This window comes from Pongo abelii, chromosome 8, assembly GCF_028885655.2.
Source record: "Pongo abelii isolate AG06213 chromosome 8, NHGRI_mPonAbe1-v2.0_pri, whole genome shotgun sequence".
NCBI classification, from domain to species: Eukaryota; Metazoa; Chordata; class Mammalia; order Primates; family Hominidae; genus Pongo; species Pongo abelii.
In genome coordinates this window covers 121,865,914-121,884,841 of record NC_071993.2, presented here as the reverse complement: position 1 = coordinate 121,884,841, position 18,928 = coordinate 121,865,914, and the positions used below count along the sequence as shown (strand labels likewise).

At 45.1% G+C, this 18,928-nt stretch overlaps 1 protein-coding gene across 1 annotated transcript in view; it reads right to left on the bottom strand.

The window, feature by feature from the left end:
• FHIP2A (FHF complex subunit HOOK interacting protein 2A) overlaps window positions 1-5,967 on the bottom strand; it is a 41,925-nt gene extending 35,958 nt beyond the window's left edge. Inside the window, exon 1 of the mRNA XM_024253239.3 lies at window positions 5,574-5,967. Coding sequence (XP_024109007.1) covers window positions 5,574-5,618 — 45 coding nt within the window. The 5' untranslated portion in view covers window positions 5,619-5,967. The remainder of the gene's footprint in view (window positions 1-5,573) is intronic.
• Window positions 5,968-18,928: the final 12,961 nt, after the last annotated feature.

Sequence of the window (18,928 nt, the reverse complement as noted above, 5' to 3'; positions counted from 1 at the left end):
GCGCCTGCCACCATGCCCGGCTAATTTTTTGTATTTTTAGTAGAGACGGGGTTTCACCATGTTAGCCAGGATGGTCTCGATCTCCTGACCTCGTGATCTGCCCGCCTCGGCCTCCCAAAGTGCTGGGATTACAGGCGTGAGCCACCGCGCCCGGCCTATGCCTTGATACTCTTTACCAGCTGGCTTGCTCTCTTTTATTCCATATCCCACTTTTGTCATTGTTTAATTATCCATCTCTTCCACTAGATTGTCAGCTCTATGAGGGCTGGAACTGTTCATCTTTTTCATCACTCAATCTCTGGTTTCCAACTCAGGCATGACACAGAGTTAAGTATTGGATAATATATATAAATACATAAATAACACAGAAGTCACTGCCTTTTAATGAGTAGTTATGTGCCAGGTGTAATACTGCAAATTTTGCACATACTGTATGATCTTAAACTCTCGTGATAAACCTGTTTTGCTCAAACTCTGAAGACTCAAAATCAGTTAACTGACTTACCCAAGGAAACACTGCCTTCAACTGGGAGTCTGGACTGTGTCCAATATATCCATCAAACAAAAGTATCTAGATGGATAATTCAGATGAAAACTGGTGTTCTAAAAGCCACCTCTGCTTTTACTGTGTCTCATATACCATCAACATTCCACTCCCAGATTTTATTTTATTTGCTCTTGTTGCCTTGGCTGGAGTGCAATGGCATGATCTCAGCTCATTGCAACCTCTGCCTCCCAGATTCAAGCGATTCTCCTGTCTCAGCCTCCCAAGTAGCTGGGATTACAGGCGCATGCTACCGCATCCAGCTAATTTTTATATTTTTAGTAAAGATGGGGTTTCATCATATTGGTCAGGCTGGTCTCGAACTGCTGACCTCAGGTGATCCGCCCGCCTCGGCCTCCCAAAGTGCTGGCATTACAGGTGTGAGCCAACGCGTCTGACCCCACTCCCAGATTTTTAAAATGCTTCTTTCTGCCCCCGGCTTTCCTAATGACCTTCCCCATCTTCTCTGCCTCTCCAAAGTCTTGCTCACTTCCTTCCAGAGAGCCTTCTATAACAACTCCAATCCTAAATGCTTGCTCCCTTCTCCTATAGAGTTCACTGGCTAAACCAATCATCCAAATGACAATAATGGTTGACTTTTACTGAGCACTTTCTATGTGCCAGGCACTGCACTAAGCACTTCATGTACATTCTCTTATTTTAATCTTCACAACAATTCTATGATAGGTTTCATTATTTCCCTTTATAATGAAGAAATGGAAATGTATACATATCAAGTAACTTGTCCAAGTGTAGAAGGAATGGACAGAGGCAGGAATGGAACCTGATTCTGTCTGGCTCTATGGGCTAGAACACATTCTTAGGCATTCCTTATTCTGTAATCTAACTTGTATGTTTGTTTTGTTTCCCAAATGAGACTGTAAGCATTGTGATCAAGGACACAAGCACACCAAGTCCACCTTGTTTCCCTCACTTGGAGCCACACTTTCCTGGTGACTCAGAAGACATGTGCTGCATGAGTGAAGGACTGAAGCTAGAGATCACTTGTTGGAAAAGAATATGCCTAAGAAAACATGAGATATATTTGATTTGTGGTTTGAATTTCCAGGGCACAAGAGATTTTTAAGGAATTGCTAGTCTCAACAATCATCATGAACTCTTAACTATAATTTGAAAAGAAAACATTGCACTTACATTCTGAAAGATGACTTCCATTAAAGGAATTAGCTAAAATGATAAAACTCTTCCCTGACACTGTCCTTTATCCTCGCTGGAATAAATCTGCCCGCAAGGGTGGAACTGTTTGGAATTTAAGAGGAACATGCCCTTGGCACATTCCCTAGTGAGGACTAGGCTCTCAACAAATACCAAATTGTACTAAGTGGAAAGTGTTTTATCTATCCTTTGAAGAAGTTGTGTTAAAACAATCCAATCTAACCCTGGAACTAACTACAAGAAAGGCCTGAATTCAGACCTGTGACATGTGGCAATTGGCTAACAGAACAGATTCATTTCATAAGACACTTACTGGCCAATCATTTCTATACTGAGAGAAGACTGTCATTTCTAAAAAGCGAGGCAGGAGTTACATTACAGTTCTTGTTTTTAATCAAGAAGGTGTGAACTTCTTTCTCTTCCATACTCAAAATGCAGTCTATCAGCTTAATAACACATTTGCAAATATTAATTTTGGAAAATATCTTAGTCGTATTTTTTACCTTGTAAGTAGTTACTAGAGAGTGAGGAGAAAGCGTTAATTAAACAATAAGAAAAACTCTATGTTTAAGCCTCACTTAAATGAATACATCCGGTCAACGCTAAAAAAACTATTTGGGCCAGGTATGATGGCTCCATCCCTATAATCCTGGCACTTTAGGAGATGGAGGGCGGAGGCTCGCTCAAGCCCAAAAATGTGAGACCAACCTGGGCACAGTGTCTACATTGTGAGACCCAGTGTCTACAAAATTTTTTTTAAAAAATCGAGTGTGGTGGCGCTGGCCTATAGTCTCAGCTACTCAGGAGGCTGAGGCACGAGAATCGTTTGAGCTACTCAGGAGGTTGAGGCTGCAGTGAGCCATGATCACGTCACTGCACTCCAACCTGGGTGACAGAGACCCTGTCTCGAAAAATAAGTAAATAGTTAATTAAAAATTAAAAACCCATTTGAAGGCTCACAAATTGAATAAGGAAACCTGGAAAGTAATCATACCAAAATGGTTGGAAAAGCATTACTCCACAGACTGATCCAACAAAATAATGAAAAAAGCTCATGTCAGTATCCAGGTATTTTCTGTCTCTGTATAATCCTGATAACTATGTTAATTGGAATACTGCATCAGGAAATGCTAATTGGGCATACAAATGAACAGGAACACACAGAAGAGCTAACGAAATGAACTGAGGAATGGTAAGATTGGTTCATAGAGGAAAATATCAAGCAAATTAATAAACAGAACTGAATAACTAGAAACTAATCTTGGGCTACAAAAAAAATTATCCAAATACCACAAGGATGGCTTATTCATCACCGCATATGAGTTCATTCCCAAGAGAGAATATTAAAAGGGGGAAAAAAAAGGTTAGTAGAGAACATCAAACATTTTTCATGAGATTTAACCTCCTATCAAGATAAGATGGGTGGTGCCACAAATGAAAACATTAGGTCTAAGCAAATGAAAACATTACATTTCTAAATGCAATGTGGTAATTTCGGGACTAGGTGAATACAAGCCACTCTAACTTTTTCTCACTAACCTCAGCAAAGTAGGCTAAGGATATTACAGAGCAGGAGCCAGATAATTTGGCAGATGCTAATATATACAATTATAAAAAGATAACGAGGACAAGAAAACACAGGCCTCCGGATAAAAATGAGCCTTTACTAGCAGAGCAGGAAAGCCGTCTTTCTTTTTCTAAGTACTTATTTCTGTAAATACTAGCCTGATGGGTAAAGGATATAAATATAGTCGGTATCTGTGGGGGACTAGTTCCAGGACCTCTCTTCCCAACCCTAAGATCTGAGGATGCTCAAGTCCCTGTTATAAAATGGCATAATATTTTCATATAACCTATGCATACCTGTATACTTTAAATCATCTCTAGATCGTTTCTAATACCTAATACAATGCCTACACATCACTTCATTCACATGGATTCAAGACAGTACTTGAATATGGCAAATTCAAGTTTTGCTTTTTGGAACTCTGCAGAATTTTTTTCCCCCTCGAATATTTTTTTACTTGAGTTTGGTTGAATCACAGGTGCAGAGCCTACGGATAAGAGAGCTGATTGTAATATAGTAAATTTTGATTACGAAGTATCTCATTAAGTATTCCCAAGTGTCTCATATATTCAAGGTTAAAATAAATTGATTCGGGCCTGGTGTGGTGGCTCACACCTGTAATCCCAGCACTTTGGGAGGCCAAGACGGGCGATCACTTGAGGTCAGGAGTTCGAGAGCAGCCTGGCTAACATGGTGAAACCCCATCTCCACTAAAAAAAAAAAAAAAAAAAAAAAATTAGCCAGGTGTGGTGGCGGGTGCCTGTAATCCCAGCTACTAGGGAGGCTGAGGCAGGAGAATCACTTGAATCCGGGAGGCGGAGGTTGCAGTGACCTGAGATCACATCCCTGAACTCCAACCTGGGTAACAGAATGAGATTCGCTCTCAAAAAATAAACAAATAAATAAATAAATAAAATTAAATGATTCTTGGTATTTTTAAAGAAAACAAAATATAAATGTTTTAATAAACTGCAGTTAAATTCTTTTAACAAAAGTACTTTAGAGTGTGTATAAGCAAGAAAAAACTAAAAGTTGTCTTGAGGTCTACAACTGTCATTTCCCTCCGTGTAATACTGCTCTACATTCATGAAACCCTGTTTTTCCCGTTTGATACATTTACCCAAGAGCTTGTCCTAGAGCTAAATTTTTTAACGTTTCCCATGTATCACTTAAATAACAATTGTACTAAAGTTTGTTTTTATTACTGAAGGCAAAAACTCCATTTTATTTTTGCCTGTCCGTAAAAAATCATTGTTGTATCTGACATTTTTTAAAGTGTACATTTTAAAGTGCCCTATCACATAATATGAACATAGGAAGAGAATGTCATGTTAAAAATTAGCAAAGTAATTATTTCTGCACAGAATGCATTTTTCAATTTGGGCAGTTCTCCCAGAATAAAGTAAACAAGTGAAGCAACTAGCATTCTTACTAGAACAGTGACAAGACATTTTCTTTTTAGTTTCTTTTCACTTATTAGTCTATTAGGATACTTGAATACCGTCTCTATGCTGGTGTCTAAAACCCTCAAAGGAGAGTACAATTGCAGGATAAACGAAGAGTGTCCAGGAAGAGAACTAGACAAGAAAGGAAACAGATGGTCTCTGTGCTCGGTGAGCTTGGAAGCTGTCGAAAGCAAACTCGATTGGACCCTCCAAACTTCTATTTCAGATCAATACATAAGGTTCAGCTGAGTTCGGCCTCCAGGCCCAAGAAAGCAAAAGCCAGCAACCCGGTGGCTGGTCGGCTGCTTCCTCGCCAGGGTCGCCCCACAGCAAGACCATGCCTCTCCCACCTCTACCCCCCAAAACCAAAACAAAACAGAACCCAAGCCCAAGCGGTGCTTGCTCGTTTCTTTTGTCTTGCTCAACGCTGACCACTTTTTTTCCGGAGAAGGTTAACGTTAAGGGAGCCCGGGGGAGCTCCCTGCGACCCCGCCAGGTGCTCCCCGAACCCCCGTCCCCATCAGAGGAATGAGGCGACCACCGAGCGGGGTCGGGCGGCCGGGTCCTCCCCGGCACCCCCGCCCCAGCTCCTGGAGGAGGTCAGGGACCGCCGGCCTGAGGCAGCCAGGGACCGAGGGGACCCGCGCAGAGCCAGGCCCGAGGCCCCGGGCGCTCCCATGACCCGGCGGCCACCCAGGGCGCCCGCCTGGGGCCTCACCCCACCCGGGGCCAGGGCCGCCGAAGGCCGGGCCGAGGCCGCCCGGCTTGTCCCCGAGGCCGCCGGGGAGCGTAGGCCGCCGCCATCCCCGGCCTGCCGTGCGCCCGCAGCCGGCGGCCTTACCGCCTCCACGGCGTGCTGCAGGATGGAGGTGAACTTGGAGAACATCCTGTCCCGGGACTGCAGCAGCCTCTCCCGGGACGACCTGGAGAGCTCCTCGATCCGCCGCCGCCGCCCCTGCTGCGGCTGCCGGGGCCGCTCCAGAGTGAAGGCCGGTGCGGGGCGGAGAGGACGAGCTGAGGACCGAGGCAGGGCCTGGCCCGGCCGCTTCAGGTGTGCGCGGGCGGCGCGGCGGCTCCGGAGGGCGCCGGGACGCGGCGGGCGGCGAGGAGGGCGTTCGGCGCGGACTCGGGGCCCCGGGAAGCTCCGGCGGCGGCTCCGGTTGGGACACGGTGGCAGCCCGGCTCGGGTTCCTTCCGCCCGCTCTGCCCGCCGCTGCCTGCAGGGGGCGCCGCCGCAGCCCAGGGAGGCCGGGCCTGGCCTTCCCTGAGGCGGGGCCGCTAGACGCCGCGGGGGCGGGGGGCGCGCTGAGGCCTCGGCCTTGCCGGGGGGCAGGAGGCGGCTTGGGGGCAGCCATCGCCCTCTCCCGGCTTTCTCAGGGCGCCTGGGACACCGGCTTTCTGACATTTTTACAGCTCAGCGATTCTCAAGAGTTTTGTTTCTCCAGGGGAAGTAACAGGCTGACTTTGTAGGGACACGCAGCCGTCCATATATGCGTATAGTATTCAGAGGTTCTTCCTGTAAGGACCGATTTGGAAGACTCGTAAGAAAACAGTGTTCTTTAAGCAAACATTGGCAATGGATTTAAATGCTCAGATTTTGAACAAATCAACGACTGCAGGTGAAATGGCTTTGCTAACTGTAAAATATATTATTATTCAACATTAAAACAGGAAATCCCACATGAGCACATGGTAAGACGGCTGGCTTAGTTTAAATAGCCCATTATAATATTTATATATAATATATAACATAATTTATTTGTGACTTGGTTGATAGTGAGGTGTAGTGATTCAGAACAGCATTTTCTATTCAGTTATCAGATGATACCGGAAAACATTAGCGAGGGAAAGAATCTGAAAGGAGTCCAGTAAATGCCTAAGGCAGATAAATAGAGCTACAAGGTAAGCACTTGGGTGGAGGCTGCTTAAAATACTCCCTAACAGTGTATTAGTCAAGCCTTGAAGAAGCAATTCAGGCTGGTAAAGTTTAGGTTGAGTTAATACAAATTATGAAAATATTTGTATCCTGGAGAAATTTGTTTTATGCTGGTATTGGCGTTTTACCAAAAGGATCATTAAGTTCTTAAGATGAGGTGGGGAGTGAGTTTTGCACAACCAGTGGTGAAAATACATATCTGACCCAGGCGCGGTGGCTCACGCCTGTAATCTCAGCACTCTGGGAGGCAAAGGTGGGAGGATCACTTGAGGCCAGGAGTTCGAGACCAGCCTGGCCAACATAGTGAAACTCCGTCTCTATTAAAAATACAAAAAAAAAAAAAAAATTAACCGGACGTGGTGGTGTAATGGGATTACATGCTTGTAATCCCAGCTACTTGGGAGGCTGAGGCAGGAGAATCCTTGAACCCGGGAGGCGGAAGTTGCAGTGAGCTGAGGTTGCGCCATTGCGCTCCAGCCTGGACAACAAGAGCGAAACTCGGTCTCAAAAAAAAAAAAAAAAAACATACATACAAACACACACACACACACACACACACACACACACACACACACACACACACATATACATGTATACACACACATACGTTTATACATACACAAACGTATATATACACGTATATGTGTGTATATGTACATATATACACACATGTATATATACACATATGTATATATACATGTATACACACACATATATGTATCTGTAATTGATTCGTGGAACAGAGAAAAGGTGGCTGTCATATGGAGTGGTGGTAACTGGCCAGGCTCTGGGGCTGGGTAGCCTAAGTCCCAGCTCTGCCACCCACGGTGGAAAGTTATTTAACTTCTTTGTGTTTTAATTTGCTTATATGTCAAAAGGGAAGAACAGTACCTACCTCTTGAGGTTGTTGTGGGAATTAATATATGTAAAACACTTTTAACGTGCCAAGTCCCTAGTAAGAGATGCACAGACACTTATACTTGTTCTGAGTTGTAGTAGTGGTATCTAGCAAAATAATAGGGGCAGAAATCAGGAATTGAGGAGGAGATCTTAACTGGGCTTCTTTTCTCTCCTGTTTTTGTGGTTTATATCCGTGTGGTGCTCCTTGGCAGATAAATACGACCTTAATTTTCTACGTACTACCCCCAGAATGCTTGGAGGCATCCTCTGTTGTTTTGTGCCCCTTACCAAATTCTGGCTGTGTCTGCTTCAACTGAGAGCACGTAATGTTTGCTTATTATTATTATATTCATACACAGTTTAAGATGGTTAGTCATATTATTAACCATAATTAGTTTCATGATCTAATTATCATGCATTTATATGGCATTTTGTAGTTCCAAAATGCCTTACAACCACTAATTGTATGAGGAGGTCTTACTTAGAGTTGTGTGTATTCGATGATGTCTATCTTTGTGTACTTATTATAAACACAATAAAATATATGTTTTGCTCTAGATTAATATCAATATTTAGGATGGTGATTCATCTACCTGCTGTCTAGGTTTCAAGACACCCAAGTTGGACTAGAATTGTAACTGAGCAGATATTCCTATTTCTGATTGTCATCCTAGAATGCCTGCTGTGACTCTGACATCATCAATTAGCTTAATACATGGGCACAGTCGGACCTGCCCCCAAAGCCTGTGATTTGAGAAAACACAAGAAAACGTTCCCCTAGCCTCCAAAACAGTTAGGTGTGGGTACCTGAAATTTCTCAGTTAGAACTTAATGCCTTTATCCCTTTGGCTTAAGCCAAATAAGAAACTTAGTCCTTGTTAAAATGAAAATACTCTTGAGAGATATAACACATCAAACTCTGTCATTCATTAGACCTCAGGGGGAATGAATTTGTTAAATCCTTTTCTAAAATGAAGTTTAATTAGTGAAGACACAGAAAAATCTAGAAAATTGGAACCCAGTTGGGATGGTGTTGAGAAAAGAGATAAAAATAAATCTCTCTCTTTTTTTTTTAACTTTTTAATAATAGTCATTCTGACTGGTGTGAGATGGTATCTCATTGTGGTTTTTATTTGCATTTCTCTAATCAGTGATATTGAGCTTTTTTTCATATGCTTGTTGGCCACATATATGTTTTCTTTTAAAAAATGTCTGTTCATGTCCTTTGTGCACTTTTTAATGGGGTTGTTTGTGTTTTTTTCTTATAAATTTGTTTAAATTCCTTATGGATACTGGGATATTAGACCTTTGTTAGATGCATAGTTTGCAAATATTTTCTCCCATTCTGTAGGTTGTCTGTTTACTCTGTACAACAAACACCCATGACATGAGTTTTACCTATATAACAAACCTGCACGTGTCTCCCTGAACCTAAAATAAAAGTTTGAAAAAGAAAGAGAAATAGAGTTAGATGATACCTGCTTCCAAAGTTTGGCAGACTTCTGGAATTTGTAAGTTGAACACATTAGTTGTTAGCAACATTCCCTCCTCAAATCCCGCTAAAATGACAGTAAAGGGATTTTCCAAAGCATGTGCCCAAAAGGATAAGTTAGGAGAGGAGAGAACAGCAATAGCAGTTTCAGAATTAGAAAGTAGCCATGAAATGGGTTAACTCTGATGTGGCTGACCTAAGAAAGCTGAATCCTAAGCCAACAATGAAGAAAGCCAGGAATCAAAAGTCATCCCTTGGTATCCTCCATGGAGGCTTTGTTCCAGGACCTCCCAATGGTACCAAAGCCTGAGGATGCTCAAGTCCCTAATGTAAAATGGTGTGGTATTTGCATATAACCTAGGCATCAATCTCCAATATACTTTAAATCGTCTCTAGGTTTCTATAATACCTAATACAACAAATGCTATGTAAATAATTGATATACTTTATTGTTTAGGGAATAATGACAAGAAAAAAACTGTACATGTTCAGTACAGATACAATTTTTTCCCCAAATATTTTCAAAAGTCTTGAAAGAGGTTGCCTGTGTGGAACAGGAAATCGGGAGTTTGGGAGGAAGGACAGAAGCTTTCATAACACACCTTGTAAAACCTCTTAACTAAACCCTATGCTGGTGTAACACAAAGTTCGTTTGTCAAGGGGAGAAACTAGGAGCAGGAAACCATTTCTGATGCTTTTGTATAGCTTTAGACAAGGATTATAAGGGTTCATCCATGTAGGAATAGGAAGGAGATGGTAGACTTGATACATGAGATGTGATCAACCAAATTTTCCAAGTGATAAAAGGAATGATTTGGTGAAGTGAAAGATGTTGCAGGAGTTTCTAGCTTGGAAGAAGTTAGTTGAAGATGCCATTAATTGGAATAGGGACCATGGAGATGTAGAAAGGTGATGAGATGGATTTTTTAATATGTTAGAATTTGATTATCTATACAATTACATCTGTGTGGAGACATAGAGTATTGGGTGATGAGTTTGAATTAGGAAGTAAAGAGAGAGATCTGGGCTGATAATAAAGATTGGAGGATCATTTCTTTCTTTCTTTCTTTTTTTTTTTTTTTGAGACGGAGTCTCGCTGTGTCGCCCAGGCTGGAGTGCAGTGGCGCGATCTTGGCTCACTGCAAGCTCTGCCTCCTGGGTTCACGCCATTCTCTTGCCTCAGCCCCCAGAGTAGCTGGGACTACAGGTGCCCGCCACCACGCCTGGCTAATTTTTTGTATTTTTAGTAGAGACAGGGTTTCACCGTATTAGCCGGGATGGTTTCGACCTCCTGACCTCGTGATCCACCTGCCTCAGCCTCCCAAAGTGCTGGGATTACAGGCTTGAGCCACCGCGCCCGGCTGGAGGATCATTTCTTAAACATGGTAATGGAGATATAAGAAAAAAATGAGGTAGTTTAGTGAGACGGTGTGGTTAAAGGAAAAAGACAGAATGGATGCAAACTTGAGGACTCCCTGCATTTAAAGAGTAGGAAATGAAAGAAGAGCTCATTTAGAAACAGCAGTCAGAGATAGGAAAACATATAGTAAAGAAGTTCAGGGAGAAGTGAGTTTCAAAAATTGAGAGGCTGGTTCAAGGTATGATGATAAATTAGCTCAGTTCTGCAGTTGCCACAGAAACAAAAGGGAAGCTGAAGGATCTCAGAAGCTTTCATAAAAACCATGAAAACCCTGGTGTTCAGTGTCATATTTTCTTGGTGCGTTCTGTGCATGTTCAGACCCACCTCATGGTGACAATGTCTCACCTTAATCCCATGATCCCTTTGTAGAATTTTTGCCACTGGAAATTCTCTGTATAGACAAGCCTGCTCTTTCCAAAAGCACAATGGAGTTAGCACTGCAGGGGCAATTCTTTTTTTTTTTTTTTTTGAGATGGAGTCTCACTCTGTCACCCAGGCTGGAGTGCAGTAGTGTGATCTCCGCTCACTGCAACCTCTGCCTCCTGGGTTCAAGTGATTCTCCTGCCGCAGCCTCCCAAGTATCTGGGATTACAGGTGTGTGCCACCTGCCCGGCTAATTTTTGTATTTTCAGTAGAGATAGGGTTTCACCATATTGGCCAGACTAGTCTCGAACTCCTGACTTTGTGATCCACCTGCCTCAGCCTCCCAAAATGCTGGGATTACAGGTGTGAGCCACCATGCCCAGCCTGTAGGCCCAATTCTTAGCCAATAGGGGATGGAATCTGATGGATAAACACTGCAGTGCCCTGTCTTCCTGGTGGGCAATTGTGGGAAGCAAATCTAGAAAGTGTCCTGAACACTCTTCAGGAGGTCCTGTGGGATCAGTACCCACTGACCACAGTGGTGACCTCGTACACTTTTTCTCCTTTGCTCTCATTCTCCTTACTTCCTCACTCGGTGATCTGCAGTGAACGTCCTACAGTTAAGTCTTTGTCTTAGGCTCCAATTTTGAGAAAACCCACTATGTATGGGAGTTAGAGTGAGAGAAACTTAGAGGGAAAGGCTGAGTGCCACAAATTGGATATAGGCTAAGGAAGATATGCCACCACTGCCCCCTGCCCCCACCACAGGCTAGGAAATTACAATAAAGGAAGCACCTCCTGGAAATGAGCAGTGCTGCATATCAGAAAAATCCCAAATAACAGTGGCTTAAGGAAGTTTCTTTTTCAAGTAAAAGAAGTTTGCCTTGTAAGTAGTCCTGACTATAGCATGACGAATCCATGAGATCATCACGGAGCCATACTCTTAGCTTTCTGCACCACTGTCCAGTGCTGTCACACTCAGGATCACTTCATGGTCCCATGTAGGTGCTAGAGCTCTAGTTACCACTTTTAGGGCAGTAGTAGGAGGAAGGAGTAGGAGGAAGGAGAGAAAGGAGGAATTACCTTCTTCCTTTGAACAAATCCATTCTGAAAGTTCTACACTTCTGCTTACGTTTCATTGGTCAGAACTTATGAGCTGCTTGGGAGGCTGAGGCAGAAGAATGGCGTGAACTCAGGAGGCAGGGCTTGCAGTGAGCCGAGATTGTGCCACTGCACTCCAGCCTGGGCAACAGAGTGAGCCTCTGTCTCAAGAAAAAAAAAAGCTCTCCCTCTCCCTCTCCCTCTCCCTCTCCCCCTCCCCCTCCCCCTCCCCCTCCCCCTTTCCCCTTTCTTCGGTCTCCCTCTCCTTTTTTCGGTCTCCCTCTGTTGCTGAAGCTAGACTGTACTGCCGTGATCTTGGCTCGCTGCAACCTCCCTGCCTCGGGCTCCTGTGACTCTCCTGCCTCGGCCTGCCGAGTGCCTGGGATTGCAGGCGCGCGCCACCACGCCTGACTGGTTTTTGTATTTTTGGTGGAGACGGGGTTTCGCTGTGTTGACCGGGCTGGTCGCCAGCTCCTGGCCTCGAGTGATCTGCCTGCCTCGGCCTCCGGAGGTGCTGGGATTGCAGACGGAGTCTCGCTCACTCAATGCTCAATGGTGCTCAGGCTGGAGTGCAGTGGCGTGGTCTCAGCTGGCTACAACCTCCACCTCCCAGCGTCCTGCCTTGGCCTCTTAAAGTGCTAAGATTACAGCCTCTGCCCCGCCGCCACCCCGTCTAGGAAGTGAGGAGCGTCTCTGCCTGGCAGCCCATCGTCTGGGATGTGAGGAGCCCCTCTGCCCGGCCGCCCCATCTGGGAAGTGAGGAGCGCCTCTGCCCGGCCGCCATCCCGTATAGGAAGTGAGGAAGGTCTCTGCCCGGCCACCACCCCGTCTGGGAAGTGAGGAGCGCCTCTGCCCGGCCGCCCCGTCTGGGAGGTGAGAGTGCCTCTGACAGGCCGCCACCCCGTCTGGGAGGAAGTGAGGAGCGCCTCTGCCCGGCCGCCACCCCGTCTGGGAGGAAGTGAGGAGCGCCTCTGCCCGGCCGCCCCGTCTGGGAGGTGAGGAGCGCCTCTGCCCGGCCGCCCCGTCTGGGAGGTGAGGAGCGCCTCTGCCCGGCCGCCACCCCGTCTGGGAGGAAGTGAGGAGCGCCTCTGCCCGGCCGCCACCCCGTCTGGGAGGAAGTGAGGAGCGCCTCTGCCCGGCCGCCCCGTCTGGGAGATGAGGAGCGCCTCTGCCCGGCTGCCCCGTCTGGGAGGTGGGGAGCGCCTCTGCCCGGCGGCCCCGTCTGGGAGGTGGGGAGCGCCTCTGCCCGGCCGCCCCCTCTGGGAGGTGAGGAGCGCCTCTGCCCGGCCGCCCCCTCTGGGAGATGAGGAGCGCCTCTGCCCGGCTGCCCCGTCTGGGAGGTGAGGAGCGCCTCTGCCTGGCCGCCACCCCGTCTGGGAGGAAGTGAGGAGCGCCTCTGCCCGGCTGCCCCATCTGGGAAGTGATGAGCGCCTCTGCCCGGCCGCCACCGCATATGGGAAGTGAGGAGCACCTCTGCCTGGCCACCCCGTGTGGGAGGTTAGGAGCGCCTCCACCCGGCGGCCCCGTCTGGGAGGTGAGGAGCACCTCTGCCCGGCTGCCCCGTCTGGGAGATGAGGACCACCTCTGCCCGGCTGCCCCATCTGGGAGGTGAGGAGCGCCTCTGCCCGGCTGCCCCGTCTGGGAGATGAGAAGCACCTCTGCCCGGCCGCCCCGCCTGGGAGGTGGGGAGCGCCTCTGCCCGGCCGCCCCCTCTGGGAGGTGGGGAGCGCCTCTGCCTGGCTGCCACCCCGTCTGGGAGGAAGTGAGGAGCGCCTCTGCCCGGCCACCCCGTCTGGGAGGTGAGGACCACCTCTGCCCGGCCGCCCCGTCTGGGAGGTGAGGAGCGCCTCTGCCTGGCCGCCACCCCGTCTGGGAGGAAGTGAGGAGCACCTCTGCCCGGCTGCCCTGTCTGGGAGGTGAGGAGCGCCTCTGCCCGGCTGCCCCGTCTGGGAGATGAGAAGCACCTCTGCCCGGCCGCCCTGTCTGGGAGGTGGGGAGCGCCTCTGCCCGGCCGCCCTGTCTGGGGGATGTGCCCGACAGCTCTGAGGAGATGGCGACCGTCGGGAGTGGGCCATGAGGACGATGGCGGTTTTGTTGGAAAGAAGTGGGGGAAGTGTGGGGAAAGGAAGGAGAGATCGGATTGTTCCTATGTCTGTGTAGAAGGAGGTGGGCATAGGAGACTCCATTTTGTTCTGACTAGGAGAAATTCTTCTGCCTTGGGATGCTGTGGATCTATGGCCTTTCCCCCAGCCCCTTGCTCTCTGAAACATGTGCTGTGTCAACTCAGGGTTAAATGGATTAAGGGCGGTGCAAGATGTGCTTTGTTAAACAGGTGCTTGAAGGCAGCATGCTCTTTAAGAGTCATCACCACTCCCTAATCTCAAGTACCCAGGGACACAAACACTGCAGAAGGCCGCAGGGACCTCTGCCTAGGAAAACCAGAGACCTTTGTTCATGTGTTTATCTCCTGACCTTCTCTCCACTATTATCCTATGACCCTGCCATATCCCCCTCTCCGAGAAACACCCAAGAATCATCAATAAATACTTCATTAAAAAAAAAAAAAAGAACTTATGTAATCATACATTATGGTTAAAAAAGAAAGCTGGGAAATGAAATGTTTAATTCTATGTAACCACCAGAAAAAAATACATAGTATAACTTTCAAATTTAGTACAAAAATTTTTGCTCAATCCAATGTACTATAATAAAGAGGATAAAAAAGATACTAGAAAAAGAAGCCTGATGCTAGGCATGGTGGCTCACACCTGTAATCCCAGCACTTTGGGAGGCCGAGGCAGGAGGATCGCTTGAGCCCAGGAGTTCAAGACCAGTCTGGGCAACATAGTGAGACCCCATCTCTATTTTTAAAAAAGAAGCCTGAAAAATAAACACAAAATAGGTCTTTCTAATATAATAAATGTAAATGAGTTTAACTCATCAATTAAAAGGCAGAGATACATACATTAGATTTTTTAAATGACACTATATTTTCTAGAAGAGACACATTTAAAAGGGAAGAGAAAGGCTGAAATCAATAAATCAAAAAAGATATACCAGAGAACCACAATCAAAGAAAAACTAGAATAACAATTACATCAGACAAAATAGAGTCGAAGATGCAAAACATCACAAGGGATAAAGACAGATATAGCATACTAGTAAAATAATAATAGATCAAGAAGACGTAATGTTTATGGTCATAAACATGTTTACTAATATAAATGCAAAATTTTAAAGCAATAACTGACAGAACTGCAGAGGGAAATAGATGAATAAACATATTTAGAGTTTTTAATTCACCCCTCATATAATCAGACAGATCAAACTCAGGAAATAAGCAAAAATGTAGGCTACTTGAATAACATGAGTAATAAACTCAAAGTAGATGTTATGGAGAAATTTATACACATCAAAGAAATCACATTTTTAAGCATACAGAGAATATTTACAAAGTTTGATTATGTATCAAGCCACAAAGGAAACCTAAGGAAATTCTAAAAACATATTCATTTTTTTAACAAAATTAATTGAGCGAAACATACACCTGCCCACACAAATGGAAGTTATATCCTAGTGGGAAAAATCAATAACAAACACAAAATTGCATGTAGTGATAAATGCTATGAAGAGAATAGAATAAGGGGATAGAAGAAGATTTGGGGAAGTGTTATTTTAAATTAGGTGGCCAGATAAGTCTTCTCTGAAGAGGTGCTATCTGAATGAAGCTAGGACATTAGCTGTGTGAATAGGAAAGAGATGAGCATTTCTGGCAGAAGAAGAGTGAGTGCAAATGTCTTAAGATGGGAAAGAGTTTGACATGTCTTAGGAAGGCCAGTGTGGCTGGAGTAGATAAGTGATTGAGGAGAAAAATTAGTTGAATATACAGGTAGAGAGGAAGCCATGTCAGATCATGTAGAGCAGTTTATTCTCAATGCTGTACAAAAGTCCCCTTTTCTTAATGTAAAAATATTAATGGAAGTATAACAAAATACACAGATTCGTATAAGTACAGCTTAATGAATTTCTACAAAGTGAACCACCTGGGCACTCAGCACCCAAATCAAGAAAGAGAGGATACCACAACGTTGGAAGCCTCTTTGTGCCCCTTCCTGGTCAATTACCCTTGCCGTGCGTTACCACTATTCTGACTTCTTTATTTTTTATTTTTATTTTTGTATTTTTAGTAGAGATGGGGTTTCACCATGTTGGCTAGGCTGGTCTCCAACTCCTGACCTCAGTTGACCCCCCACCTCAGCCTCCGAAAGTGTTGGGATTACAGGTGTGAGCCATCATGCCCAGCCCTATTTTTTATTTTTTAATTTTATTATTTTTTCTCTTTTTGTGCCACATCTCACCTGGATATTCTGACTTCTAACACCATAGATTAATTTGCCTCATCTGTTATATCTCATTATTATTATTATTATTTTTCAAGACAGAGTCTCACTCTGTTGCCTAGGCTGAAGTGCAGTAGCATGATCTCGGCTCACTGTAACCTCTGCCTCCCAGGTTCAAGCAATTCTCATGTCTCGGCCTCCCCAGTAGCTGGGTTTAAAGGCATCCACCACACCCGGCTAATTTTCATATTCTTAGTAGAGACGGGGTTTCGCCATGTTGGCCAGGCTGGTCTCGAACTCCTGGCCTCAAGTAGTCCGCCTGCCTCGGCCTCCCAAAGTGCAGGGATTACAGGTGTGAGCCACCATGCCCAGCCTTGTTTTGAACTTTATATAAATGGGATCATATGGTATGTATTTTGTCATTGTTGGAGGCAATGTTCTCAGAATCAAGTTTGTTAATATTGCGGTTCTGATCTTCTGTATCCTTAATGATTATTTGTCTGCCTGTTCCATCAGCTTTTGAGATGTGTGATTGGCTCCCACTCTGGTGGAGCCACTATTGTGACTTTTTCTACTTTTAGTTATGCTGATTTTTGCTTTATATATTAATATTTTGAAGCTATGTTATGTGTATGTTCAGATTTTGACTTTTGGTCTCTTCCTGGTGGATTGACCTGTTTATTCTTATGTATGTATGTCCCTTTTATGATAACAATGCGGTTCAGGCTTTTCTCCTAATGGTTTGGGTCCAAGGAATCACAACCTGCTGAGGTGCTTGCTGAGGGCAAAGGGATGTGGAATGAGTGGTAGAAGGTGGTATATATGGACCAGGTACAGTGGTTCATGCCTGTAATCCCAGCACTTTGGGAGGCCGAGGTGGGCGGATCACCTGAGGTCGGGAGTTTGAGACCAGCCTGACCAACATGGAGAAACCCCGTCTCTACCAAAAATACAAAATTAGCCGGGGATGATGGTGCATGCCTGTAATCCCAGCTGCTCGGGAGGCTGAGGCAGGAGAATCGCTTGAACCTGGGAGGCGGAGCTTGCGGTGAGCCGAGATTGTGCCATTGCACTCCAACCTGGGCAACAAGAGCGAAACTCCATCTCAAAAAAAAAAAAAAAAAAAAGAATTAAAAAAAAAGGAAGGTGGTATATCCTAGCTATGACCATATGACCACATGACCAGTTGTAGAAATGAGAGCTAGTGCAGTTGTATTTCTTCCTTATTTTGATATGGATATGTTTGTATATATACTTTTTTTAATTTTTAATTTTTTGTAGAGATGGTATCTCACTATGTTGCCCTGGCTGGTTCTGAACTCTTGGGGCTCAAGTGATCCTCCCACCTCAGCCTCCTAAAGTGCTGATATTGCAGACATGAGCCACCATGCTTGGCCTGTTTGTATGTAGAAACTTGTGATGATCTAGAATGCTCCATTTCATTACCCTGAAATGCATCAAAGCTAGACCATAGTTTTTACATGTGGTAGAGTAGTTGTCATTGTATTTTTTTCAAAAATTTGTTTTCTTCCCACTCTTATTTCCCTATCTTCTCAGTATTTAAACTACAATATATCAAAGGGAGAGTATGAATTAGCTCAAAGAACACCCAAAGACCAAGAGAGAGATTTTATAGCCTCTTTTGGAAAAACAGTTGGTGTGTTGTTAATTGCACACAAGATAGTTGTACTCTGTTAAGTAGAAGCCTAAATTTTGAATTGTCTTCATATGGAAATTGTGATTTAAAGTGATACATGCCAAGATGACAAAAGCTGGACTGTGGAGGTTTTATAATGTGTTGATCTGGTTAGGCTGAACTACATTTCCCATAATTCCCTTCCCTATGTTTCCAGTTAAGAGTGTGCCACAAGAGACGTACTTGTGTGAGATTTGGAGGACAGAGTGGAGGAGCAACTATATCAAGAGTATTGTTTTTTGTGCTCAGAGGCTGGGGAAGGGTCTCCAGGTGCTTTTGTGGCCCATGCATATTGTTATTTTATCTGCTGGCTTATCTCCTTGGTGTGGGGCAGGAAGCAGGCTGCAGCTGTTCCATCTTTCGTTGGATCTTCCTTCAGCTTACTGACTCCTCATCTGACTGTGTATCCTCAACCAGATGTGTGTTTATCTCTGTGACAAAGAGCACCGGGTTCTCCTGCAGGATACCCACATCATGAAGGTTGGAGACAGAGAGAGCCTGAGATGGGTTCCATCTTGTCCTTGCTGCTTTGCACCCCCCGACAGCCTTCTTCCCAACTGCCTGCCCTGCAGACTTCAAGCTGCAGCATTAGATATGAAGGCAATAGCCTTCTAGACTTTATCAGCCCCCATTACTGCATACGGTCAAATCCCAGTAATAAATCCACCTGCACGTGTGTGGTCCTAATGGTTTTGAATCTCTAATTGAATATTGACTAATATAGACCTATACAAAATGGTAAAATAGTGTTTAGGGAAGTGTGATTTTTTCCTTCCATTATTCCTTCTGTTTTTTTCCACTCATACCCTATAAAACCAGTGTCATAGGTTTTGGCAGTTACATTTAAGTTTTCTAAGATACAACTTGAGGAGATCTAGCGTGCTTCATTTTATTACCCTGAAATGCGTCAAGGCGAGACCATAGTTTTTACATGTGGTAGAGTAGTTA